The sequence below is a fragment of the Cardiocondyla obscurior genome, linkage group LG06 (genome assembly GCF_019399895.1).
Source record: "Cardiocondyla obscurior isolate alpha-2009 linkage group LG06, Cobs3.1, whole genome shotgun sequence".
NCBI classification, from domain to species: domain Eukaryota; kingdom Metazoa; phylum Arthropoda; class Insecta; order Hymenoptera; family Formicidae; genus Cardiocondyla; species Cardiocondyla obscurior.
The window spans coordinates 3,271,998-3,298,990 of NC_091869.1; the positions used below are offsets into that span (position 1 = coordinate 3,271,998).

Consider the following 26,993-nt stretch of genomic DNA (forward strand, 5'->3'; position numbering starts at 1 on the left):
TCGCAATCGCATCCGTATCAGGTCTCGTCTGCCGAATATCATTTACGTCCCACCCAAACGTCGGCGGGGTGCGAGCAGCTCTTGCAGCAATATTTATACAGCTATGCTTACCCGGACCAGAATGTGCAATCACACAATTACGAGCTGCCCGGGCCGTCTACTTCAATGCAATACGTACAAAACGAGCCGAAGCAACAAACTGTTAACGTGCAGGAGACGCAAATGTGCAACTACAGCGGGAATAATAATAATAATGTAAAGCAGAGAAATAATAATATCGCGGCGCCGGGCTATCATCCCGCCCCTATACCTACTTATCCGTGGATGCAAAGAAAAGGCGGTTAGTTATCATTACAGAATGTAATACCAAGATATTCGAATAACTATTCACATTTTATCTTTCGCGGAAAATTCAGGAATGCCTATAATCTTTCTTTATTAATTATAATTTTAATAAGTGACGTAATAAATCATATTTAGCTGTTACAAAATTACGATATATCTTCAGTTTTATTAATCGCTTTATTTTTATTGAAGAAATATATATGAATAAGACTTTTTAATCGGCCAAGTTTAAACCACGCAATAATTTATTAATATTAAATTTATCAATTACAGGTCAAGGAAACGGGAACGAGCAAAAACGCACGAGGCAGACCTACACGCGCGAGCAAATTTGCTTGTTGGAGCAGGAATTTGTCGCTAGTAAATATCTTCCGAAACGTCGGCGCGCCGAGGTGGCTACGAGAATTCACCTAAACGAACGTCAAGTTAAAATCTGGTTTCAAAATCGGCGGATGAAGGAGAAGAAAGGCTTCGCGGAGAAAAGCGCGTTACTGAATCCAAACCTAGCTATGGACACATCGATGGCATCGAATTTACGGCCGAAGGTTAGCACCCAGGTGACGTATGAGCAACAATTGTTAAATTCAGCATCGCAAATGCACTTGCACGACTCGCCGCATTACGAAGAGCAGCAGTATTACGCCGGCAACCGAAACGCATTAACAACAAATTATTTAAACACTCCTGCGAGCAGCGGCTCGTACGAAAACGCAGTAATGCGACCTAGCTCAAATTCCGAATTTGTCGTTAACACTTATTCCTTCGTTTCGTCGCTGTAACGGTACAGTGGGCAGAAATCTCGTGATTAATCTTTATTTTAATTTGTCGACGGTGAGTCTTTGTCGAAGTCCTAACGCCCCGAAACCTCCCGCCGTCATATCAGAAAATATATGTGAAAATATTTTTTTTTTTTCTTTTTGTTTTAATGACAAAATTGTTTTATTTTTGTACGAAAATATGACGTGGTGCTTCGCATATAACGGTACCTATAGATAGATATTGCAAATTCTTACATCGTGTGTACACGCTAAGTGTACTCTGAGTATACTCTGAGTATATTCAGCGTGTACGCACGATGTAAGAATTTGCAATAAAAAGAAGAAAAAAAAAAGAAAAAAAAAAGAAATCAGTACGGTTGCGCATCCGAAGAACAGACCTATATTCACGTTCGAAAATTAATCGAGTTAGTTTTAAGAAAGAAACTTATGGCAAACTCAGGACAAAGTTGGTCCTTCACGCTGGTTCGTAAAGAGGGAATGCCGCCACGGCCGAGATCGGGGCAGCTGACCTTGCAACCACTATGATTTATGGCCGAGCTAAACAACGAGCATCCTATAGCTCAGGTACACGAAAGCTCGGCCGTTCACATCGCATTTTCTTCTGGGCATTCTTTTCCTAACTTTGCATTTTGACGGCAAATTTTACTTATGAGTATTGCACACGTCATCGAAAAATATTTTGACGTACGAAGGATAATTCATTAGACCTGATTAATGATCTTCATTTGAATTGTTCCGGCTAAGTAAAGTTACGATTACATTTTCTAAACCTTTTTCCTCAGTTTGCACATAATTTATAATTTCATATAAGTAGATGTAAGTTAATATACATTTATAATAATTATGCAATAATACTTGTAACTGTTTCCTTTTTCTTTATAATCTCTCTTATTTTGCAACAATTTTTATTCTTTATTGCAATATCAAGTAGAATGGATTTTCGTTTATCAAATTGTATATATCGATACAATGAATTGCGATATAATTTTGTAATTTGTAATGCAAACGCAATGATGCATACACAATTTTATGTATATATAAATTGCTTTTCTACATTATTATTATAATATTATTTATAATTAAAATAAATTTATATATTATTGCACTTAAATAAAAAGATATGCGTAGCGGTTAAAATTTTCAGACATTGATATAATATATACAATTTTATTTCTCTTATCAATAATATATATTTAATATTTTAAACGTTATTGTATGATACTAAACCTTTCAGTTCAATTAATTAATTAAAATCCCTAATATAGACGGATGTTCAGCGATATTATTTTAAAGAATAAGCCAAAAAATAGAATATTGAAGTATTGTATTTATATTTATAAATCTTATATTTTTTTTTAAATTTATAAAATTATTTTTTGCTTCAAGTCTTCCGTAGTGAAGTTGTAGAAAAATTTTATATACATGTAATTATGGAAATAAAGAATTTGTATATCTATCTAGTTGTGTTATAAGCAGTATTAACTTGAAACCATTTGGCAGGCTTAGAATTTAGGGGATGGGACAGAGAAGGGCAGCCTGCAGCTGCGCTGTTCACACGAAACAAGATGGTTGAAAGCATAAGCGTGCGTGAATGAGTGCTCTTCTTTTACTTTTATTTTTTAAACGTTTCAAGTGTTTTTTAGCGCAAAAAATTTTTTCCTTCAGTTTCACGTGGTTTTGCCGCGAAATGGACACAAGTGATGCAAGTGGATAATAACTGGCAATAAGTATTCATCGGTTTTTCGATCAGAAATTGAGAGTGCAACAGATTTTACAGTCTAATCGCGTAAAACGGAGGAATTCTTTCTGTGACACGCTTATACATATATGTATTGTGTCTTGTGTTTGTGCCATAAAAATATTAATAAATTGACTTAATACAAAAAAAATTAACAAGTATAAAACAGATTTGTAAAAGTAACTTAAATAAATCATTTCTTTGTTAAGTATACTTGTTGTTAAAAAATAAATAGGGCGCACAAAGTGCGCTTTGTAATTTTTAATTTAGTAAAATCTAAAAATATAAAATTATCTTCTCTAAATAATAATCATTATGCCATTTATTTACGCAATTACTCTTTTTTTTTTTTGTCAAAATTCGGATATCGTATAACATTAATAAATTTGTAGATGTTGCATATTATAATGCACACTTAGGTGAGCAAAATCCATAAAAGAGGAGGTAGGTTGTTCGCGAAATGGTCGAAGATTTGGGTGAAAATGGAAAAAGAGGGGGAAGAGGATGGAAACAGGGGGCTGAGAAAGGTTTGTATGGCAATGTGTAGGTAAACCTACATTGCAGAACGCACCCCCCAGGAGAGACGGCGGCAGCGAGAGTGAACCCCGAGTTTCCAGGGGTTGGACAGAGAAGGCGAGGGTCGATATTGTGCTTGACAGATAGTTTCCCATAGCTCCGACAATCCATCATGGCCGGCACGCGGATACGTATTGGTTTTTGTGCAACGCGTCTTAGCTGTGAACCTCGAATTGAATATATTTTTTTTTTTCTCTGCCAATCCTCCCGCGTGAAATTTGTTTTTGAGTGCTGTCCAGAATTTCAGTAAAATAGATCCGCGTATTTAATTAAATACTTCGTTATCAATTTTCACGCACGCATAGATTTTAAATTCACAAAAAAATCGCATAAGGATAATAATTTATATATCGTTCAATTAAAATCGTTAGATCTCGAAGAAGCCTGGCTATTTAATTTATAACTGATTCGTTTATTTATCTTTTGCCATCGATTTGCAATTGCACGGTTGAACGTTCGCATGTAACTCGGGCGATTCTTCATGTATAATATTGAAATCTAATTTCAATGATAATAATTGCCTTGGCCGAGTCGTCGAGCTGTCGACGCCGGATGGATGGCGGCACGGGGTAGATTATAGCAATGCAGAAGAAGGAACAGAGGGGAACGGGTGCATAAACCGTCCCGCGAATTACCAAGAGAAAGCATAACAGATACACGTGTCTTGGCGGCTCCGCTTTGCGACACATGATTCATGGGGGTCTTGATACGTTTTTTACACCTGCGACAGCTTTATTGGAAATTCTAATGAAGAGGGTCCACCGTGACGAGTGACACGAGATCTCAAGGCACTGCACCTCGGATCGACCGAAATAGCCTTGTTTCCTGCCGTAAAATCTTGCCATCATCAGCCATCAATTGCGTTAAATCAAAACACATTGACCCGCTGACACGCGTCCGCGCGCGTGCGGAGAGTAAAATATTCTTAACGATTAAAATTTTAAAGAATACCACAAATATAATTTATATCATATAAACTTTTAATTTTTTTTTTAATTTCCATGTCACCGCCTTTTAATTCAATTCTAAAAACAATCATCAATGTATAATAATTAAAAAAATTTAATCGCAAATTAACTGGACCGATAACCACTGCAATAATTATTTTTTCTAATTATCTCAAATTGTGAAAATAATTGTTATTAATTTTTCTTTCTTCAGATTTTATGCAAAATATAATCGCGCTTATATTTCTTGAAAATAAATCTAACACGATTAAATAAATATTTTTAAACGAGACGACGAAAATGGAGAACGGTCATTCATCGCCCAATTGAGTAATAAAATAGAATTTTAATCCGCCATTTAGCAGTCTTTAAATCACGATTCATCAGCCGCGCAAAAGAAGAGGCTTGAAGTAATAGTTGGTGTAGGACAAACAGCCGATTCTGAAGTGGCGAATGCTGCAGAAATGGTAGGGATATGGTCGGCATACGTACACAGATGCAGTCGCTCCAAGTAGAAGAGATAGCCGGTTTCGGCTGAGCAGTGGGGCAAACGATTAAGTGGAGGGAGAGAAGTGGAGGAAAGGATAGGGCGGCTGGGGGCGGGCGCGCGCCACAATTCAACGAGAATCGCCGCACTTACCACATCTGGCGAGCAACTGCAGCACTATTGGTTTGTATTCAAAAATTGTGCCGTTTTTGAAAATTATTAATTGCCAGAGTCACGATCTAACGAAGCCTAAAGATCCAGAGGACGAAAACGTACGTAAAAGACGCGACCGAGAAAATGTTATCGAAAAATCCACGCTTCACACTTTAATCGCGATACTCGCAAAGTTGTTTTTAATGAGATTTTATATTGTCTTAATAATAAAAAATTTTAGTTTTATGGGAGAAATTGATGAAATTAGATAAACTGTATAACACGTACGAAAAAAAAAGATGTAGTATCGAAACGTCAAAGAATATTTTGCATAAGGTGTAAAAAAAAAATTCGTACGGTCTTATCTGCGATGAGCAAAGCGAGCTCCGCCTCCTCAACCGTCCCCTCCGCCCCGGCGCTACCCTGGAGTGCCCCCCGTTTGACCAACTGGCTACTACGTCACACATGCTTCTGCTTAGAGCCGCCAACTCCGAAGGCTCTCCTCTCAGGCCAGCTCAGTGAGTTACGAGTTGCGTCCGGGTTCGCCGTACGAGCGATAACGGGGGCGTCAATCGAATCGCGATTGGGAGAGGATTCTACCTCGTGCACGCTCTTCCCTCCTTGTCTTTCTCAGCTACAGGCAACAGGTTTGAATTTATGGGACAATAAAGAGTGCGGTGCGTAGTGCGCGTGTCTCTCTCTCTCTCTTTTTCTATCTCTATCTCTCTTTCTCCTGTCCTCTCCTCGCTTTCTCTCTCTTTTCCTTCTTTTACGCATTTCTTTTCCGCTCCGAGCCGCCCTTTCTCTCCTGTCCTTTCGTTGTGAAAAGAGGAGTAAGCGGCGAAGACTATCAAACTCTCATAAAACTGTCAGCCGCGGCCACCGAGCTGACTTATGTGCGCCCCTTACTTAGCCGCGGTTGGAGAACCACACGATTTCGGGTTGAGAATCCGCACCTCTCGCGCGACGAACGCGATTCCGTCGCGAACTTCTTAACGACGGATCGAGCGTATACCGATCTTCGCGATCTAAGAAACGAGGAAAACGGCAAAGCGCGAGCCGACCTAAACTCCCGTCCCCGCGCGTTGCGATATGCAAGCAACCTGGAATTGTGAAACGTAACTTTCTTCGGTGCCCCTGATCAAGAGGAAAGTATGATACGTGCGGGATCGAAGTAGAATGGACTCGCGACGGATGGAATCGACGAAGATACGGTGATATTAATGGGCGAATCATTTTCGGTCGATCAGTAAGGAACAATCGCGCCCCCGTGTGCCGTACCACCCCTTTTCTTTCTCATCCGTCTTAAGCGCGAGGCTATACAGTAGGGGGCGCGTGCGCGCGTAAGCCCCCCTCGCGAAGCGGACGGAAGACTGCTTCTTGGTGACGTCGCGGCCAGAAGGCTGCAGAGGAGTACGAGAGAGCGATCGAGATACTTCTCCCTCCACGAACCTCCACCAACGATTTCAGGGGCTCCCGAATATCTCTCCATTAGCCCCCCTGACGGTGCTATCCCCTCTCCTTTGACCCCTCTTTCTCGTCGTCTTTCTCGCTCTCACGCACACCCCTCTCATCGGTTCCTGTCACGTCGGGTAGCAGCCGGGCAACACTACCACACGACGAGCGCCAGCGGCAGCGGAGACTCGACGGAGGCGCAAGGAACGGGGTTGAAGAATCGTACGCCGACGGAGAGACCAATCAAGGTTTGACGAACGGCAGGGATTGGTGGAGGCGCTCCTCTGACACGCAGAGAGCGCGGGCACGTGACAAGCTACCGCACACACCGGCCTTCCGTTGGATCGCGGCGAGGCCTTCAGTACGATACCAACCACCCTTCGCGCACGCAACAGGAACGGCGGGGCTCGCGCGAATACGCCACTTCACCCTTTACCGTGGTCGCGCCTCGGCTGTTTACCCGCGACGTTAAAACCGCCGCGTTAAGTGCAACACCTGTGACTACGCCGGTCAACAATAATTAATCATCGCGCGAATAATTTTAAATGCGCGCTTATATGTGTTACTTCATTGAGGGAAGTCTCGACAAGGTCGTCTTCAATGGGGCGCCTCGATAAGCCGCTCGTTACGCGCTACTGCACGGTGGGCCCACAAGTTCTCTGTAGGTAATCGCGACTCCTCAGGTCGTAAAGAAGCGGAAGACAGTTTTATAGCCCAGGCCCACGTGGCCCTCATAAACTTGACTCGCAGGTCGGTTCGAATTCAGGCTCGACCCGCCTGCCGCCAGACGTCTGCTTCTCTCTCTCTATTAGCCCTGAACCCCTCGTTCATTATCGAATCGCTTAGGGACGTGTTTCTTCCGCGTGTAACAGGTCGTGATAGCTGTGAATCGTTCGACGAACAAGGTGAAGCTTGTCGGAGTAACCGATTACGTGTGCCGCGCGCGATTTTCGTTATCCGCCGCGCGATGACGATTCTCCATGCTTAATGACGACGCGTATTGTTCGGCCGGATCAGCCCTACGTTAGTGCTTGCGTGAATGACGGAACGTAGACGTGCGAAATTGGTATAGTGACGAAGAGGTACGTGAAGAATGAGTTCCTATCAGTTCGTCAACTCGCTCGCATCATGCTACGCGGGTCAGCAGCCACAGCAGCAAGCGAGACCGGCCGCGAACTCGCCTGGAGAACCGATGCAGGCAGCGTCGCCGGCCGGTGCCGATTACTACAACCCAAACGCGGCGTCTACAAGCTATCCCGCGCCTTGCTATTCGCCTCAACAACATTATCCTCAACATCCCTACGCTACCCCGGCGTCGGGTATGCAGCACACCGCGCCAACCGGAATGATAGACTATACTCAGCTGCAGCCGCAGCCACGGCTAAACGCGACCGCGACGTCACAGCACGGCATGCACGCTCAACAATCGCAACACCATCAGCCGCATCATCCTCAACAGCAGCTGCACGCGGACCCTACGACGCCGCTTTTGCAAGGCGCTTCGGCACCCTCCGCGCCGTCAACGTCAAGCTGCAAGTACGCCGATTCGACATCGTCCACGAGCGTGGCATCGCCTCAAGATTTGACCACGTCCACCTCGAGAAATAGCCCGACGCCCTTGGTGGCACCCGGTACAAGTAAAGCCGCGTCGGGACTGACCTCGCCGCCTGGTAGCTCGTCAAGGTCGTCCGTGGCCGCGTCCGCGGCCTCACCACCCAGCGGTAGCTCGAGAGGCGTCGGCGAGGGAAACTCAACCCTGACAACGGCGTCTTCCGCCTCGTCGCCCGCTTCCTCCACGTCCAGCACCTCTAGCACGGGTAACAATTCGTCCAACAAGGGGAATCCCTCTGGCACTAACCCGCCTCAAATATACCCGTGGATGAAAAGGGTTCACATTGGTCAGAGTAAGTCGTTCACCTATCGAATCTTTTAAACTCCACTGTCGCGAAAACCCGCGCGGTCCTACGAGAAACACTTTCGTTTCCTTCCTCGCCTTTTTTAAATGCAAAAAAAAAAAATTTTTTATCGCAAAAGTAAAACGGAAACGGAAAAATTAAGAGTAATTAAATCGTTTAATTATTACGTTAGGAAAGACTCGAAACGAAAGATTCTAACTCTTTTCTTTTATTGTAAATTTAAGTTTGCGCATATGACCCACCCGATGTAATTTTTTCTTTGTAACTTTTAAAGTGTCGTTTGATTATTAGATGCGTATAAATACCGAACCGCAGTAGAATTGCAGAATTCCATATTTTACGTCTATTTAATTTTAATGAGCGATTTGTACTCGGATTTTTACTGTTAAAATTTCAACACTTGCAAATTATCATTTAATTTAAAACGCAAATAGCTGTAGACATTTATTTATTTTCCACCGTGCTTTAAAAGTAACGATATATTATTCCGCGTGATGCAGTCTTCGGTAACATAATTTCTGCGTGAAAAGATTGCGAAAAGCACAGGTATTAGAAAAGGCATTGAATTGCAAATCGCTCACGATTAATAGATTCTATAAACTCGTATTCAATCTTAAGGTGAATAATCGTTACGAGAATTGAGATAACAATTAACAAATTATTGCGCCCGATATTAAACCGGCAGTATTACGTAAATATCAATTAAAAGAATATTCCACATTGTGTCTAAATGTGTTTCATCGTAAATGCAAAGCGTCAAGTGATTGCAGCATGTCAATAAAAAATTAGAACGCAGGAAAAGATAATAAGATATTAATTACATCGTGGGTAGCAATTAAATGCTCAAACGCAGAGCAAAACAAACGCGCAATAAATGCATCGAGAATGACGGAACGGAGCGTCGCGACTCGTGCTCTTTCTCCAAACGGAATGACCGAATATACACACGGAAATGATCTCTTGTGATTCGAGATACGAAATGCGCGTCGCGGGGGTGCGGCCCCGAGCGGATAACAGTAATTCAGCGGGGACCAAGACTAGATTCACCTGCCCCCGTGGTTCAAAGGAGATAAAACAGCCCAGCGCGCGCGCTGGTCGCGCTCACATTAGTCGCCCCGTGTGATTTACTGCGCGGCCAGTATGATTCAGTCAGCGGGGAATTTGACGAAGAATTAATGGTATTATGATATCGTGTGTAACTCTATGTATGTGCGCCCGGGCCATAAATCAGGCTGCATTGTAAGGCGCGGGGGGTTGCCCGTCTCCTTCTAGTCCTCCCGGGTTAGCTCGAACGGAGGGCCTCAAGATCGTTCGGATCGGCCCCCAAACGGGATACGCGGCTCGGATCTTTCTTGTACGAGTTTCGGCTTCCTCGCCCGATCGCTCGCATCATGCCCGCTTGCTTGATGCAGCATCCTTTTGCCTCTCGTTTCCCGCGCGATTATTTCGCGTGTGCCCCGCGTTGCGAGAAGCGAAAGGTGAAAGCGAATAGACTGATGCGCCGGTTACATTAACGTCACATTGTTAAACGAAGTATTTTCTGCGCGCTTGACGTAATATATCAAGTATCATAACAATTAAACTAAAATTGATTCGAATTTTAAGCGGAGTGACGATTGCCGTTTTCTAATCGCACTTGAAATAGCTGAGAAAAATTTAGGAACATTGTTTGACAGACGTATAGGAAGCAGCATGTGTGTAAAATCAGAGACCAATTAGAAATGAAAGCAAATAATTCGCGTTAAGAAGAAAATAATTGATTTGTCGAGGATGGAGCTCACTAACAGAAGACATTTCGTTTAGACTTCATCCAGCCGTTTCGTCGCTTTCAAGCCCGCTCTCTGTTTCTTTTAATACGTAAACGTTTAAGCACTAGATTTGAAAAAATAAACTACCTATTAATAACCAAAGGCTCGAACAAGAGATTCCGTCTTGATCGAAATAACTCATCACTCTAATTTTACTACTTTGCCTCGCAAAAAAAAAAAAAAATTTTTTCAATTAAAATTCACGTACAAATCTAAACTATTTTTTCACATTTTTATAAAAAAAAAACGATAATGCCGTTTGTAAATCTGCAGAAATTAATTTTGGATAGCGTCCTTGCTGTCGGCGAAAGCGCGCAGCTATAACCATGTGGGTCATCTTCGGGCTAAGTAGTAAGTACGAGATAGGCTCGAGATAAGTGGCTATCGTCCGGCGGGCAGCGTGCGCGAATAAACATGCAATTGATGCGCGAAATGAACAGTTCTACAGTTGATTTCCGAAATATCGGACCGCGTGCGTACGCGGAGCGAGCGCCGGAGCCCCTGTTTAGATAAGCAGAAGGTCGCTCTCGTCACGGAGTCTGTAATTACGGGCCCGATCACTCCGCCATAAATAAGGATGCGCGGAGCGCCGCGAGGAGAGGGCACGTTTCTGTATGTCCCGATTGATAGATGGCTACCAACGTGATTCCCAACGTACGAATCCCTCGCGCCGGAAGGGCAGACAGTCGAACCAGTGGAACTGGATCCTCACTTAGTGCCCTTAGCACATTTACACGTCATAAATATGTGATGGTTGGCGGAACGATTTTCTTGTCGAGCCACGGCGTTCTACAAATGATTTTAATGAACCGTGGTATTATGTCAGGCCTCCCTGATTGCCATTTTATTCAATTAATTCGTCATAATTCCACGCGGCAGTCATGGGCATTAATACCGAGGACGGATAAACGAAAGGAAACGAGCTTTTTCGCCCGTCTGGCATTCCGAGCGCGGGATTTCGATATGGCGCAGATAAAATAAGTGCAGCGCCTCGAGCAAACGTATGCACGCACATACGTACGTCTTACGGCGCACCAACTGACGGGGAGGGAGATACGAGGACGCGCGCTTCAAAGAACTGGTTTTACTAACCACATAGCATACTGCATTTTTTTACGCCGGGGAAAATTTTTATTCGGAGATGCTTAATCAATCCACGCCACGCGTACAACCGTTCGAAGGCATTAGGATTAGCGGAGTCCAGAATTGTCCACCGTCGTCTAAAAATAATTTCCCGACCACGTCTCTTCAGAAAATTCACGCTAAGCGTATGTGTTACGCGTTTGGAAGTATTATTTGTAAAATTATTTGTCACTTTAATAAAAAAAAATGAGAAGCAACGTGCTGAAAAAGAACCTTGTTTCACTATTTTATCAAATCTTCAAATAATATCCTCAATAACTCGTTTTAAATAAAATAAAAAAATTCATAAATTTAAATCATTCGATGTTTATTAATTAATATAATTCGCGACGTTTTTTTCACGGTCTGCAACTCTGTCGAATCTGTCGGATTGCAACTTGTCACGTTAAGGGAAGGAGGTTATTATCGGTTTCGCGATTCGCGCCCAACCGCGACAGAACGCGAATCACTTATTAGGACATAAATTTTCATCGCAAGCGCCTAGTGCAAACGGGATGAGCCGATGGGGTAATGGATGTGTGCCGGGGGCGAAGTGGGCCGCCTGTTGCTGCGTGGCCCGGTCGCCACGGGGATCCTTGATCCTTATGCTCCTGCAGTCGCCCTTTCGGCCGACAAACCCTCCCCGAGGAGAAGATTCCCTCTTCCGAAAATTTACGAGCCGACGCTGAATGGCGCGGTAAAGGGCGACGCCGCCGGTACAACACACTTCGTGGTTTTGTCACGACGCGTGAATCGAAAAGCTACCCTGCAAAAATAACCGCAAGCGTTTTGTTCTCTATTCCCGTCTGCCGCGAAACGTTTCTGTATTTCGCAAAAAAAAAAAAAAAAATTTACGCTACCTAATCTCCTCTGCGATTTGCGGGCGCGATAATAATTGCCGAAAGGGCCAAACAGGGCGAGATGAGAAAATATTAAAACGCAACTGTACGACCGAATACAATGTCAATTATCGCGGCGATAACGAGTCGTACTTAATTGGCCTTCAAAGAAGCTAACTCCTTTTTCACGGTAGATCATGGCGGGGTAATAACTGTATTAAACACAAATTGTCACGTATTTATATAATCCCGCGCGTTTCCCACGTGCATTAATACGCATCGCGATAACGTTTCCGCACCTTCCAGGAGTTTCGCTAATGATTATTAACAACGCGGGCTCTGCGACGGCCGTCGTAAGCGAGAGAGTCGTGCGGGAAAACGTCATCGTCCGTCGCGACAACTCGATTTAGAAGATACACGCGGGCTTGCATGCGATGTATAATAGTCGCGCGTATATTCCGGTCGTGCGATGCGATAAATAAATCACGCGAAGATCAGCGGTTCTGCGCACTTACATCATCCTTTTAAAATGTACTGCCTAATGTGATGTAATCAAATTCCCGGCCGTTTTGCTCTGACCGCCGCGAAACAAGCCCCGCCGTGAAATATATCCCGCGTAAATCAACCGTAGATATTTGTCATTCATTGCCATTAGTTAAAACACCGCGAGGTCTCTCCGCTCGTATGCGCAGCAAATTTCTAAATTCAAGTGACAAAAGCTGAATAATTTTCAGAATTTTTTTTTTATATATAAATCAGCGAGCGATTAGAAGAAGAAACTTATGTAAATTTTATAGTTGCGATAAAATCTCACACAAATTAATAACTGGAATAAAAGAATATTTCGAGTTAAATTCGGATAAAAATATAAATTAAACTATTGTAGCAAGATATTAAAAATATAATTTTTTTTTGGTCAGACGTTATAATATTTTAAGTAATTTAAAAAATATATTGAAGCTTTAATATCGAGATATTTTTGTGAAGAAATGGAATTTACCGAGAAAACCTTTTAACACGATGTGTAATTATGATCGGTATCATTTTATTAGGTCGCCGGCATCGTTAGCGACGATTCTTTCCGGTAGGACTTACTTTTTCACCAACTGCCACGGACTTTTCTCTACGCCTCAATTGCCTAATTACTCTGATTCAATCCATGAAAGTATAAACGCGTATTTTGTTATGGCGAGTGCCTCGCACGGAATCACGCTCCGCACACAACTCCCCTTTTTGCTTCTGGTGCAACTATTTCGGTCCTGCTCGTTCAACTCATCGAAAGTAACACGGGAAGAGAATATCTTTTTCTAACGAAGGTTTTTATGAACGAAATTTAAAGAAGATCTCACGCAGAGAGGAACATGTCTATCGGCACACGTTACAAATTATTCTACTTAATAATATCTACTTAAACAAAATATAAGCAGTGTCAATTAAAGTATCAATTCCTTCAGAAGAAAATTTTTTATATAAAAACAACTTGCGTGAATATTTCTTATGGACATTCGTTGACGAGTCTGAACCCTCCCATAATTATTAACTCTGCGGAAAGGAGAAAATGATCGCGAATTCCTCGCCGTTTTTTTTTGTTTTTTTTTTTCACGGGGAAAAATCATGGGCGAGGACAGATTCCGGAGGGGAACAGCTTTATTCAGCGGCGATGCCGCGGGTGAAGTGTGTTCGGGTGGTGCGGAGGCGGTCCTCGTACACCCCGGCGACTCGGGACCATAAATAAATGCTTGCGCGAGGCTTACGTACTATCTGAGGGATTGCGCCGGCACTCCGCGTCGTGGGGTAACTAGGAGGAACGCCATGGACGATCGGAACGGACAGCCTCCTAAGAGGAGCGACCTAACGCGGGAGCATAGGCGCTGCATGATTCATAGAGGACGCAGAGTTCGAAAAAGGGACACACGAGCCCGATGAGATTTATCCGCACGACACGACGAATGTTACGCGAAACGAGGGACAAATGGCGTTTGTCGCAGCTGTCGATGCCCGAGATTTTATGACGCTTCCGGTGGGCGAGGTGTCACCGCCGCGAGAGAAAAATTCAGCCTCAATTGCAATCTTGTGATATTTCTATCAGAGGATATAGTTGACTCAACCGTTTCCGTCGCTCCAAGAAAAAAATTGTAAAACTATCGCCGAAGCCGAAGAGCGGCTGTTTTTAATTATAATTCCATCCGGGAATACAGTTGACGCGATTTTTATCGCTCTGACGGCCGAGTTGATTATAATTATTTGCTAAAGATGTTATAAAATAACAGGTGGGTCCGAGAGCAATCACGTTCTCCTCTCACTGCGCGCACTTTCGAAAGATAAGAAGTTAAACGCGTCATTGTTGAAACATAGCCCCGATTGCACTCGCCGCTTTCACTTTGTCCGCGGATTTCCTGCGGCGCGAAGCTTCAACGTGTCATCGAAAGAAATATACGCGTAGACGCGCGGTGCCCGTCGAATGAAAATTACGCATTTGCATTTTCTCCTAGCTCTCGATGGGAATAAATCAATTCGCAAGGTGACGCGCATGAAATAAACATACATACACATGCGTACGCAAGTTTGCACGGCTGTGTGGGTTTTTGTTCGACCTTAGGCAGCTCGCATCACCGCGACGCACTGTGCTCAGACACGTAGAGAGTCGCAGCTGACTGTATTGTTCCCGGTGAAGGTAAGTCATTAATTTTCCCAGCGGCAGGAACGCTCTACGCGGTCCAATACACACACGTCGCCGTGGACACGTGTGCGTGCGTTCGAATGGTCATGCGAACATTTATAGAACGCCGATGTCCACTTCGCGCGATAATAGCGGTATATTCCCGCGCGTGGTTATTGTCAATTAGCGGTTTGAGATACCCAAAACGGTCCATTGTCGGATACGCAGCGATCCGTCCAAGTCCGACTTTATCAATCTTTCATCGGTTCGCGCTGAGATTGATTTTTTTTATCGTCCCTTCTTGTCGTAGTATAATATTTATATAATTTAATTAATATCGAGCTTTCGGGGACTTGCTCCCGGTGTTTTAGAACTGATTGCGAGCGGTATCGTAAAGTGATACGAACGCGGTGGACCAACGCCCGTGAAGGATTATCCGAAATCGGACGGAGGAGAGGGCCATCGGTTGAAATGATATGCGCGCGTACCCCTCGAGGGAAGATAATGCATTCGGGAGGTTGTCGGTAGGTTTGAGTCGCGTGTGTCGGACGCGATGGTCGGGCCGTCGCCTGATGGATGGAGACGCGCGGCCCTCGGTTCCTATTCTTCCTCAATCCGAGGACTCGCCTCCTCCGCCGATGTATGCGCGCGCGATATCCCGTGCGCCTCTCTTTCATTCGGTTGTATAAAGTAACCCCCGTCGGCGGGACGACAGTTTCTTGCGGCTCGCACACATACATAGAAACCGGGCTCAATCCGCGCGGCGAGAGAGAATGGATAATACGTTATTCTCGGTTCTGTCAGTCTCGCGAAGATGACCCAGTCCGCGAAAAAAGAAAGTCCAATTTTAGTCGAGCGCCGATCGGAGGAGCGCGACAGCTTTATCGAAAAGCGATTGGGACCGACATACTTGCGGGCGCCCTTTGATAACACTCGGAGCCGATACCTCGCGGGACGTTCTCGCGCGACACATCCTCGCTGGGACATTTCGCGGGGGTTCAAGGTCATCAGGGCTTCGAGGCACGTACCTCAATATTCCCATGGCTCATGCGCCATGTATAAAAGAGACGAAAGAAAGACTGTACTGGCTTTTGTATGCTGTCAGCGAGCACAAAGTGCGAAATGAAGGAAGGGCGGTGGACGTGCGCGACGACGGGCGGGGGACGACGAGGCGTTAATTGAATTTGAGTCCGCGCGGATTATTGTGAAGCGTTTAAAGCGGCCAGAAACAAACCTATTTGCGTCAGAGAGCTTTCTCGTGGAAGATAACAAATGATCCGCGGAACGTCCGCCGCGCAAACTTCGGCATAAAAGCTTCAGCAAGGCTGCCACTCTCTTTCGCCCCCTTTTCTGCATTCCCCTCGCCCCCTCCTCCCTCCCCCATCTCGGCGTTTTCGCGCACCACCCGTCCTTCTCGTCGTCGCGTCGCTTCCAGCGTTTCTCTTCCGCTTGAATCCGGTCCTCGAAAACCACTTGCTGGTTCCCGTTTCGAATCGAGGAGCAATAGTTTTTCAACCTATTTATAACTGTCCGATGCGCACGTCTCTCGCGGAGGATGCCCCAATTCCAGTATCGCGGCCCCCCTTTTTTCCGTAAACGAATTTCCCGTCGCGCGAGAGCGAGCTCCGTCGTTTCCCGTTGACAGGAACACGTCCGCCCGACCCACTTACATCGCGTCTAGCTTTTAATTTTAGCGACACGGTATATAAAAGCCCGCGCGGAAACAAAACGTGACACCCTCATTAACGCAGGAAATCCCCTTGAGCCGCGATCGACCGCGGCGCACAGCGACGAAAGGGTTTCCATGCCCGCGAGCGGACCCGGGAAATTAATAGATCCCTTTGAGCGGACGACTCGCGTGTACCCTCGAAGATTTATAACCGGCAACTTTCCGCGGTGTGGTCCGGGCGTGTCAGCTGCGTGCCGATCGAAATAGATCCTCCGCGGATTCACGAGCGGGCGACAGGTCTTCCCGGCGTTCAAAACGTTTGGTAACAGGTGGATCGTAGACGCCTAGAGCCCCGCGATTCGCCTACCTCGTCGCGGAATGCCGGAACGCGGAGACCGTGGAGGACGGCGCCGATCTTTGCCGATCGGCCCGTCAGCTGCGCGACCACGGGCGGGTCACAAATCAGCCCCGAGCGGAGGCTGACTGACTCGGTGCCGCGTGCGGATAAATTTAAATTGCCCGTGGATTACGCTCGCGGCTGTATATCGTGGCGGTTCCGGCGAAAATCCGATGGCGACGAGCCAAACGGAGGCGCGCGTATCGAATGATCTGCTATCATTGCCCCGACATCGGCGGGCATTACGTGTAACTCAACCCGTATCGACACGAATCTGCGTCCCGGCGAGGATAAGAACTGCGAAATAAATTGCGGCGAGGACAAATTATCAGTCTATATGCTTAACTATTAGATAATTATCTGGCGCACAATTGCATGGCGAGTGATGCGAGCGCAGCGCGACATTTCCCTGACAATAAACCTGCAGAGCCGTGTGTAAAATAAATTTGCAATTAAATCTTTTATTTATATTTTAATTTAATACGCAATTCGAGCTGCGTTGAGTTCTTGAAATATTCTCGCGCGTGAATGTACAGAGTATACGTAATTTTTCTTCTTGTTGTTTCGTGGAATTTACAGAATAAAAAAAAAACGAATTAAAAGAGGCACTTGCTACGAGGCTGCCATTAGTAACGTAGAACTTGGACGGGGCAGAAAACGAAGACGGGATGTGTCAGCCACGCGATACGACTAGCTGAACGACTGAAACAGTGACAACTTTTAAGGGGACACTATCTTGTACGGTCGAATGAGATCTTGAAGCCTTAGACCACCTATGCTACAGCGATGCAATCATAATTGCATAATAGCCGCGACGAACTGCCCGGGTTATTTATGAATCTTCCATTTCCCTTTGTCAGTAGTACGGTCCGCTTTACCACAGAATTTACATTATAAATGAAATCATTTCGTTTAAGTGCGCACCTCATATTTTTCATATTTTTATACTAACAATTAAAATAAAATTTTTTTAGAACCCTTTAAAAAGCATCTGTTTTCTTCGTTTATTAATTTTGTTACGAATAATAAAATATATTGATTAATATATTAATTCTGAAATATTAACTCTGGAAGAAAATATTTTAAATAAAATAATGGCGTAGTAAAAATTAACTTATTCAATAATATACAGAGAATAATAAAAAAACAATTTTTTTTCTCGCCGCAAAAAGTCGAAAAACTAAGTAAGGCCTAGATTGAACTTGCACGTGATTAAACTCATTTAACCGTGATTCATTAACACCGTGAGAAATTGGCGTCTGATATATCTAACGGTAACGAGATTTGAAACAATTCCCCCGCTGTTCATTACGTCGCGAAACTTGCGGATTTTCATTGGTTTCTTTGGGATTCTTTAATCGATCGTGGAGATGGAAAGAACTGATACCGCCTCAGTTGAGCCCTTCGTATCAGATAACCATTCAGATATATGCCGGGGGTTGGGGGTGGCAAAAGAGTTCTATATATATACTTTCGTGAAACTTGCTCCCGACATACTGAACTCATATCTGTACAAACGCACGTCACATACCGATCTACTCGCGGAATGCAATACGGCCGCGAGATACTTTGACTCCTTTCTCGGCACCTAATCTGCAATCTATCGAGAGTGACGATATACATATAACATTCTCGATTTACGCAACTGACCGAGTTCGGTTAAACGCCTACGACTAGCAGTGAAAATAATTATGCTCTCAACAGTTTAAGCTAATTTAATTAACATAAAATATAAATAACAATGATCTAACTACATAACTTAAAAAAATTTTCTTTTATTTATATCACGATTCTTTTTTGTTATATATATATTGTTATTAAAAAAAAGTACGTATGTGACCAATAGAGCCAGAGCTGCCGGGTTTGAGAAAGAGAGAAAGAGAGTCACGGCTTGGGCGCGTATTAAAAACCGAGCGGTTCAGAATCGGGCGTACCAGGAACGGTCCCTGGAGTCGCGTGGGATTTTATCCCGATCACGTGTTACTCAGCCTCAGCCAGCCGATCTGTCAGTCAGAGGCAGACGGAACAGTCGTCGGACTGGCAGACTGGTGACACACGCCTTGGTACAGGGTACGGCGCGAATACACGCGCGCTCCGCACGTTCTATTAAGAGCGAGGCACGAAAAGGCTAGACGACACGAGGTGACATCGAGATGGGTGACGCGACATGGCCCTGCGCTTAGCCCGCGCCACAGTCTTACATACAACGACGACAGCTATGCGCACCTCTTTGGCCCGCACATCTCTCATTGCGTGATAGACACGCTGAACGCCTTTATTTCGATCTTTATCCGTACGCTGAAATCGCGTCACGACGAAAAGCCCCGAGGACTTAACACAACTAAACTTGTTCATCATTCCAAAAACTTGGAGAGATATATAGATACGTTTAATTTAGCCGCGGTGTTTTATTTTCCTCACTATTTTCAGATTAAAACTTTAATTAACTTTCTTGTAATTTATTATGCAAACCATATGGATATTCGAAATCTTATTACTGATTCCTGATAGTTACAGCACCTAATTGTACAGGATTAAACAGGATAAATAATATTATCGATAACTGCGATCAGCTGGCTGATAACGAGATAGTTTTACAGAGGGTTTTTTTTTTTTTTTTTTTTTTTAATGAACATATGACGTTGCCCGATCGATCTTGGGTATTGACTAATTACTCTTTCGCTGGTAACGACCGCGTCTTACTTTTCCGACCGATTATTCCCTAAAGAAAGTAAAATTACTTGGAGGCCCTGCCCCGTACTCACGAATTGACAAAACGAGGCGCGCTCCCGTTGCATCTGCTCGAGATTCAATGAGATTACGAAATTTATTACGGGAAGATATATGACGCAAGTCACGCGTGTGATTACGGAAATTCAAGTTACAATAACATATTGGCTCTCACTTCCCCTCTCGATGCTTTTAGAATTTATAGTACGGGAATAACTAACCGAGATCGCGCGAGATAGAATCTAAATGCTAATTAAACAGGTGTGCCTGACACGCGTGAAATTTAATCGGGTCAGCGATTATCGCGGTACTTTAATGCGTCAAAAGGTATGGCCGCTAAAAAAAGAAATAATAAATCACGGGTACATCGAAGATAAAATAATATTCAGCGATTTAACGCGCGCCCCCACACACACGCGCGCTCACACACACGCGTGCAATTATATCATTCCGAGGTTGTTATACTCCTGCGCGTGTTCTCTAGGGATGATAAAAAACCCTGAACCTGTTATAGACATCAAGCAAAGCGTTGTGAGCGCATCGAGATCTCTCTTGCGGTATTAGTTGGAGGAATTAACATGGCGCGCCTAAGAAACATATTTCAATCGCACATAAGCATCGCCGAGTTTTCTCACCAGCCTTCGGCAAGTGCATTCCTCCGCACACCAGCACGCGTTGTGTAAATGTCAATGAGGTATTACTAGCACGGTTTATCACGAAAAGATAAAAAAGAAAAAAAAAATTGCGAGATGTATAGTTAGAAAGCATTTCTTCTGGCCGGTCTTTTATATTTTATAACAATTTTATTTAACGAAGCGGAAAGAAAAGAAAGACATGCACGCGGTTGCACGAAACATTACTCAAAACAAGAACAAAATTAATGAAAAGAAATAAGAAGCTGAAGAGTTGAGGGGGATAAAAAGAATTCGGAAATTTTGCGGCTCGTGTATCTGAATTATTTTCAGTTATCAGGAATATCCCATAGTAACGCAAAAAGGCCGAAAAAGGAATTTCGTTTGGCTGTTACAAAACGGGTAGGTGCGCCGAATAAACGATATGCAGACCGAACGAGTCCGTGTCCAGACAACCAGAACACTATTTATTAAAAAGTCAGGCCGCACGACCCGGCGGCGTGTTACATCGGGAGGAAAGCGATAACACCGGACGAAGGGTCCTGTCATTAAGCCCGGTAGGAGCTTCGTTGTTAAACGCCGTTTGCCGTCCTATGCGAAAACGCTTGTCGCTCTCGTGAAAGCGCTCGGTTCACGCTGCTCAGAGCCGTGGAACAAATCTTTGAACCTATCGATGTTACGCGCAAACCCTCGAGATGCCGGATAATTTCAAACACAAATGAACGGAATCGCGCCTTCAATAGGAACGATAAGAATTCTTTTATTTTTCTATTGCTTAATTTACCGAATTTATTTTTTCATATAATTTCTTCACCGAAGATTAAACGGCTGTTTGACTATTATGACTATTAAAATTGTCACGTTATTTTTAATTCTGTGCGGTTTTGCCTGCCCGATTTTTTTCCCTTGACCTATGTCATTAATGGCCGCCTATTATAACTGTAAATGAGCCGGGCCTTTAATATCCGCGATGACCCGTGATCACGATGAACCTGAAAATGCACGAACGAACGGCACCCTCGTTCGTGTAGCACCTGCTGATGCAACGAACAGAGGTCTTAACGAAGAAGAAGGGTGGGAATTATTAATACGTCGGGCGCTATATAAAAATTACGCAAATAGCATCGACATTAAAGCTATTACAAACCATCCGAAAAACTATCGTATCAATCATATGCAAAAGACATTTTCTACATGTAATTTTTGAAAATCATGAATAAGACAGATTAATAGTCTTTTTATTTTAATTTCCGGAATTTTGTGTGCTCTTTTTTTCTATCATCGATGGCAGCAATTCGCTGGAAATTACTATAAATCTGGAACTAAAAAAATTATTTACGCGATGTCAAATTATGATCGCATCGGTTATTAAATCGATGATGATTTACTTCGATGGGTCTATCGAGCCGCGTGTGACATTGGGGCTAATTCGGAGCTCATTTTAGACGTCGTTTCGCGCGACTTTTGTGAAGGAAGTAGACGTAATAGGCGAAGTATCGTAATAATAGCGTTGCAAAATTATTTATGGCCGGGGCGTGCAGAGCAAATAAGTAAAACAGCTGCCAAGTTGACCGGCAACTCGCAATCCGCGGTAGCACTGGCAGAGGCATTAACCACCGACTCGTTGAAATAATTAACGAGGTCGTCACGCGTTGCACGCGCCCGAGCCTTTAATAACATGCATCGCCAGTATTTTTTTATTCAATCCCTTTTCCACTCAAGGGACTCCTACACACGATAAGATCCGCGGCTGCAAAAACGCGATTTATCTCTTACTTCGTATATATAAATATACATATATATATAAATAACTATTTATAAGTATTTGACGAACACGCGACGAACAGATTTATTTCTAATATAATAAGATAATTTTTCTTTTTTTTTTTAATAAAGTCCACGTTTCATACACGTTATTTGTCCTCTTCTTCAACGAAATAACAACGATTCTCGATTTCCAGGTACGGTAAATGCGAACGGCGAGACAAAGCGGCAGAGGACTTCGTACACCAGGTACCAGACGCTGGAGCTGGAGAAAGAGTTTCACTTCAATCGCTACCTGACGAGGCGGCGTCGCATCGAGATCGCGCATGCCCTGTGCCTCACCGAGCGCCAGATAAAGATCTGGTTCCAAAATCGGCGTATGAAGTGGAAGAAGGAGCACAAGATGGCGAGCATGAACATCGTGCCGTACCACATGTCGCCGTACGGGCACCCTTACCAGTTCGCGCCCCACCCCGGCCAGTTCGCACACTTGGCCACATAGGACGAGTTCTCGCCCGCCGAGCTCGGAGCACACGCGGTCCGGTTCCCCGGGATGTACGGCGAGCAGAACTTCTAAAGGGCTTTTTTTTATTTCCCTCCGCCCTCGGGATCCCGCGTCACGAGGGAAGTCACTCAACTGTCAACCGGTGACGCTGACGGGCTCGGGGAGGGAAGGGAGGTCTTCACTTCCAGCAGGACACGTGGTGCGTCCCGCCGATTCCGCGGACGGTTGACTCGGTCGACGAGGGAGCGAAAGACCTCCCCTCACAAGTCGATAACGTACTTAAATTATTTCCGCGGTTTATTTAGCCTAGCCGCGGCCGCGAGGAGACACCGAGAGGCGAAAAAGACACACCCTCTCGTCGAAGGCCGCGCGCGACGAACGAACCGTTCCCGTTTCGCATTCGGTCCGCGGACGCGCGGGTACTTGCCGCTGGATGACCTCGAAGTTGAAGGAAAGCCAAAATTTTCTGCATACATAGCGCCGTGCGCCCGACTTGATAGACTGGACGCGCTCCGAGGGGCTCTCATGCGCGCGATCGCAGGATATTAATAATGAGCGCTAACGATGCGAATGAGAGGCCACCTCAGCGGGTGAGATAAGCCGAATCTCTAGTTTAAGGTGTAGAAAGCAGCGATCTAAGTAATTAATTAACCAGATAACAAATTAATTATCTTGTCCTGGCTGCGCACTGTTTCACGGGAAGCCGATCGTCCGACGATCGAGGTACGCAAATTCGAGAACGCGCTTGCGCATTTATTTATTGTTTCTACCGCGCGCGGTTCTCTTAAGCCCCTTTCGAACCTATAACTCGCGGCCGAGAGACGCGAGGTAACTTCAAGAGCGACATATTTTCACGTAAAAATCTCTGTATCATAGATCATAAGGCGTCCTATTTATACTCGAATTAATTCCTCGGCGGTCTCGAAGGGAGAAGTGACCTTTAGAAATTCTTCTTGATTACGTATAAATTATGCTGACTCCATAAAGTATTCTTAGCGAATAAGATACGGCTAATACGCGTCGACTACATTAATAGAATAACAACCGAGATATTCGTACAGCATAATTTGCATGTGATTAAAACGGTGAATTATAGCTAACACCTATGGAGCTAAATTATAAATTTTTACATCCTTCTATCAACAAAAATGTCTATAATATTTCATAACGTTATAATATATTTTGTATATCAAACGCTTCGATTAATTTGGCTACTCTTTCGCATATCTTTATCTTTTACTTTGATGACGCAACGCTAGAAGTTACTGAATGAGCTTTATACAACGAAGCAGCCAAGCTTTCCCGAAAAAAAATCAACCCTCTCGCGTCGCGCAGTTTGTGTTTAATGCTTAAAAAAAAGATTTTAATTCATCGATGAAACGGTGGACAGCTACGACCCTGCGTCTCTTTGTACATAATTTGCAGTATAAGATGTAACCGATGTCTCCCCGGAGCAGCCGCGTAGTTCCTAATATCGTCGATACGTAGGAAAAATCTCGCGCGGGGCTCGCTGTTCATTTTATTCTGCCGCATCCAAGCATTTTATCGCGACGATCGATACGACAAGTGAACTACTATTGTTTCTCGCGCATCGACTATAGTAACTTTAATCCACATAGGAACTTATTAGTTTCCATAATCATAGTTTTAAAAAGTCCGAGCTACTAAGGGAAAGAGGAAAAAAAATGGGAGAAGGGACGAAGGAAAAACGTTTCGTGCGGTCAAAACGGGATAAACGACCCCGGATACATCGCGAGTCCGACTACGATAGTGCAATGTGTGTGCGCTGAATACCTAACGCAAAATTGCATGCACGTGCTGCCTGATTACGCGTATTTATTGACGCAAGATATACGTAAACGTGTGCGTGGGGCCGAGTGTGGCGCGAGAAAATGCGTTGATTCAATGAGAAAGGCTTGAGAGGAAAAAAAAAGAAAGAGAGAGAGTCAGTTAGTTAGCTGAAAAGCGAGCGCAAACGTGTAAACTAATTAGCTAGTATTCGAGTAATTGATTATCTTGTGATACGACAGCGATGGGAAGGCAGTTGCTCTGATGCTTATTGAATTGTCATAGCCGCGCGCCGCGCGATGCAAATTCGGAAAAATACAGGGAATTTAGTGTGCGTGTATGTTGTTTGAGATTCTAAGCAAAGGGTGAAACAAATAAGAAGAGACCTTCTAGCTAGGCTAGCATTGAATTGTACATAATTATTAAAAATATATATATATATATATATATATATATATATATAACACGATATCGAACGAGACGTTATCACTGTACGAGGCGGTAACGAAAGAAGACCATTTCTTTCGTTGATGAGTCACGGATTGATAAGTCACAGTTGATTGATCTCTGATGTGAAGCTGCTCATAATTAGATGGTATTTTGTATTCAATTAATTTAAAATAAGCAACGTTTCGGATCTAACTTTTTTTTTTTTTTTTTTTTGTAAAAAGATATCTGTTTTTTTATATAAAAATATTATTAAATATAAAAACTACTTTATTTTAGTTAATTTTATTATTATATATATATTTTTTTTCGTTATCGCCTGGTACACTATATGGATATTTAAATAAAGCATAGTGAGCATTATTATATTATTATTATAATTATTATCATTATCATTATTGAAATTCTCGATATTACCTTTATTAATGTATTGAGAGTGAGTCTGTTGCTTATGATTTTGGTCGAGTGTTAATATTTGTATTTTATTTGTTTCGTTATTATTATTATTATTTTTTTTTCTTTTTTGTTGTTTACGCCGCGTGTCGTACAACACGTCCCGTACCTATGAATGATGTGCACAAATAATGCAAGGATTTGCATTACTCTTTTACACGAGATCCATCGGCGGGATACGTAGCCGTGCTATCTCGATGCTTATCGAAAATCGATTCGGAGCCGCTCGTGGCATTGCCTACCGGCCGCCGCGGCGGCGGTCGAGGTAAGAGACGAAATGGAAACTCACCGGCGTTCGCTATTTATTCGTCAAGGTGCAAAGAAACGTGCGTTCTCTCTCCGTGGTAAAAATTAAGCTCAAGTATTACGTTTCGCGTAGCGTCACTCAGATGTTATTTCATTCCATGTAATATACGTAAAATAGCCTAACTAAAAGTATTTACTTATTACATCTACGTAACCTAGAGCACCGTACGTGTAAGATCCGTATAATTAAATATAATTTAAATTGTAATTATTAAATGGTATGACGTACAGAAAAATCCACCGGTGTCTACTTCTTTTTTTTCTTTTTTTCCAAAACCTGCGACACGAGAACGAGCTCACTTGTTCGTGCGCGATTGATAACACGGGGCGTCGAATTATTAAGCGCCGTCGTTATTTTACAAATTAACTAAATACGCTAACGGCCGAGCGTAACAAAGGGAACTGGACCGGCAATGTTAATTATGACGCACGACGATAATTATTATGTTTATAATTACTGATACAATACTTTAACGCTCCCGCTTTATCGCTCAAACGTGAAACACGATAACGCGCATGTTGAAAAATTGTACGATGACCACGCGGGTTATCCAGCCGCGATACAGATTCCTCCGCTAATAACACATTTCATTACTTTAATTAGGCGAACGCGCGTTCGAGCTAAATCGTCCGCGGAAAATCCGACTGGTCTGCTAAGCTTCAATTAATTTATATCCAGCGCTGCTCCCGAGACGCATTTATTTTAAGGTTAATTAGCTTCGCGGGGCTGATCGACTCACGAGAATGCGCACGCCCAACGTGGACACTTCGCGTTTTCGTTCCTCCCGAATGAATCACCGATAAGGATCGCGTATCGGCAGCGGAAAGTCGTGTGCGATAAAGCGGAGTCACACCCTTGAAAACTACCGAGGCGGACCGGGAGTCGTGTAGGAAGAGAACGAGAGAAGAAACGCGGCTTATCGCAAGTCACGATCCGTCACAGGACTCACTCGAACGGCTAAGATCGTCTAAGCTACCGACGATGACGACGCGAATCCGATCGGCCCCGTAGGTGCACCTTTGTCAGGGACCGCGGCGAGGTAACCGTGACTTTCGGTGTACAGGTATATCTCCGGTATACACTGTAACGGCATAAAGAGGCGCTATGGCGCCAGCCTACCCTGAGGTCACGACCTCTCGATTAAATCGGGCCGCTCTTCTATCGGAAAGTATAAGTACGAACTGGAATCCTCGAGTTGAACGCACTTCGACATCGCGATAATTAACCCGATCCCTATCCTCGCTCGTGTCCATAATTGCATACTCTGAGAGAAATATATATTTTTCTGTTTTGACCCCCATCTATTTAAAAAGTTATTTATTTTAGCCTCAAGTATATTAAAAAATATATATACTGTTCTGGCCTACAATTTTATGATAATTCCAAGGAATATATATAGTTCACTGTACCATTATAATAGCGAAAATAATTAAATTAATTATATGTCGTTAAAAACCCCACGAGATCGCAATCGAGG

The 26,993-nt window shown here is 43.8% G+C and overlaps 1 protein-coding gene and 1 long non-coding RNA gene across 2 annotated transcripts in view; one reads left to right on the top strand and one right to left on the bottom strand.

Moving 5' to 3' along the window:
• The window catches only part of LOC139103342 (uncharacterized), a 96,446-nt gene that overhangs the window by 62,563 nt on the left and 6,890 nt on the right, over positions 1-26,993 (bottom strand). The gene's annotated exons all lie outside the window — the stretch shown is intronic.
• LOC139103061 (homeotic protein Sex combs reduced) lies at positions 1,518-24,979 on the top strand. Its single transcript, XM_070657401.1, has 2 exons — positions 1,518-8,384; positions 22,214-24,979. The coding sequence occupies exons 1-2, from the start codon at positions 7,574-7,576 to the stop codon at positions 22,516-22,518; spliced, it is 1,116 nt and encodes a 371-aa protein (XP_070513502.1). The 5' UTR covers positions 1,518-7,573; the 3' UTR covers positions 22,519-24,979.

Excerpts from the sequence above, each read along its gene's own strand:
- LOC139103061 (XM_070657401.1), top strand. The coding sequence starts at position 7,574 with ATGAGTTCCTATCAGTTCGTCAACTCGCTCGCATCATGCTACGCGGGT. Across the intron at positions 8,385-22,213 it reads AAGGGTTCACATTGGTCAGA|GTACGGTAAATGCGAACGGC; the intron begins GTAAGTCGTTCA and ends CTCGATTTCCAG.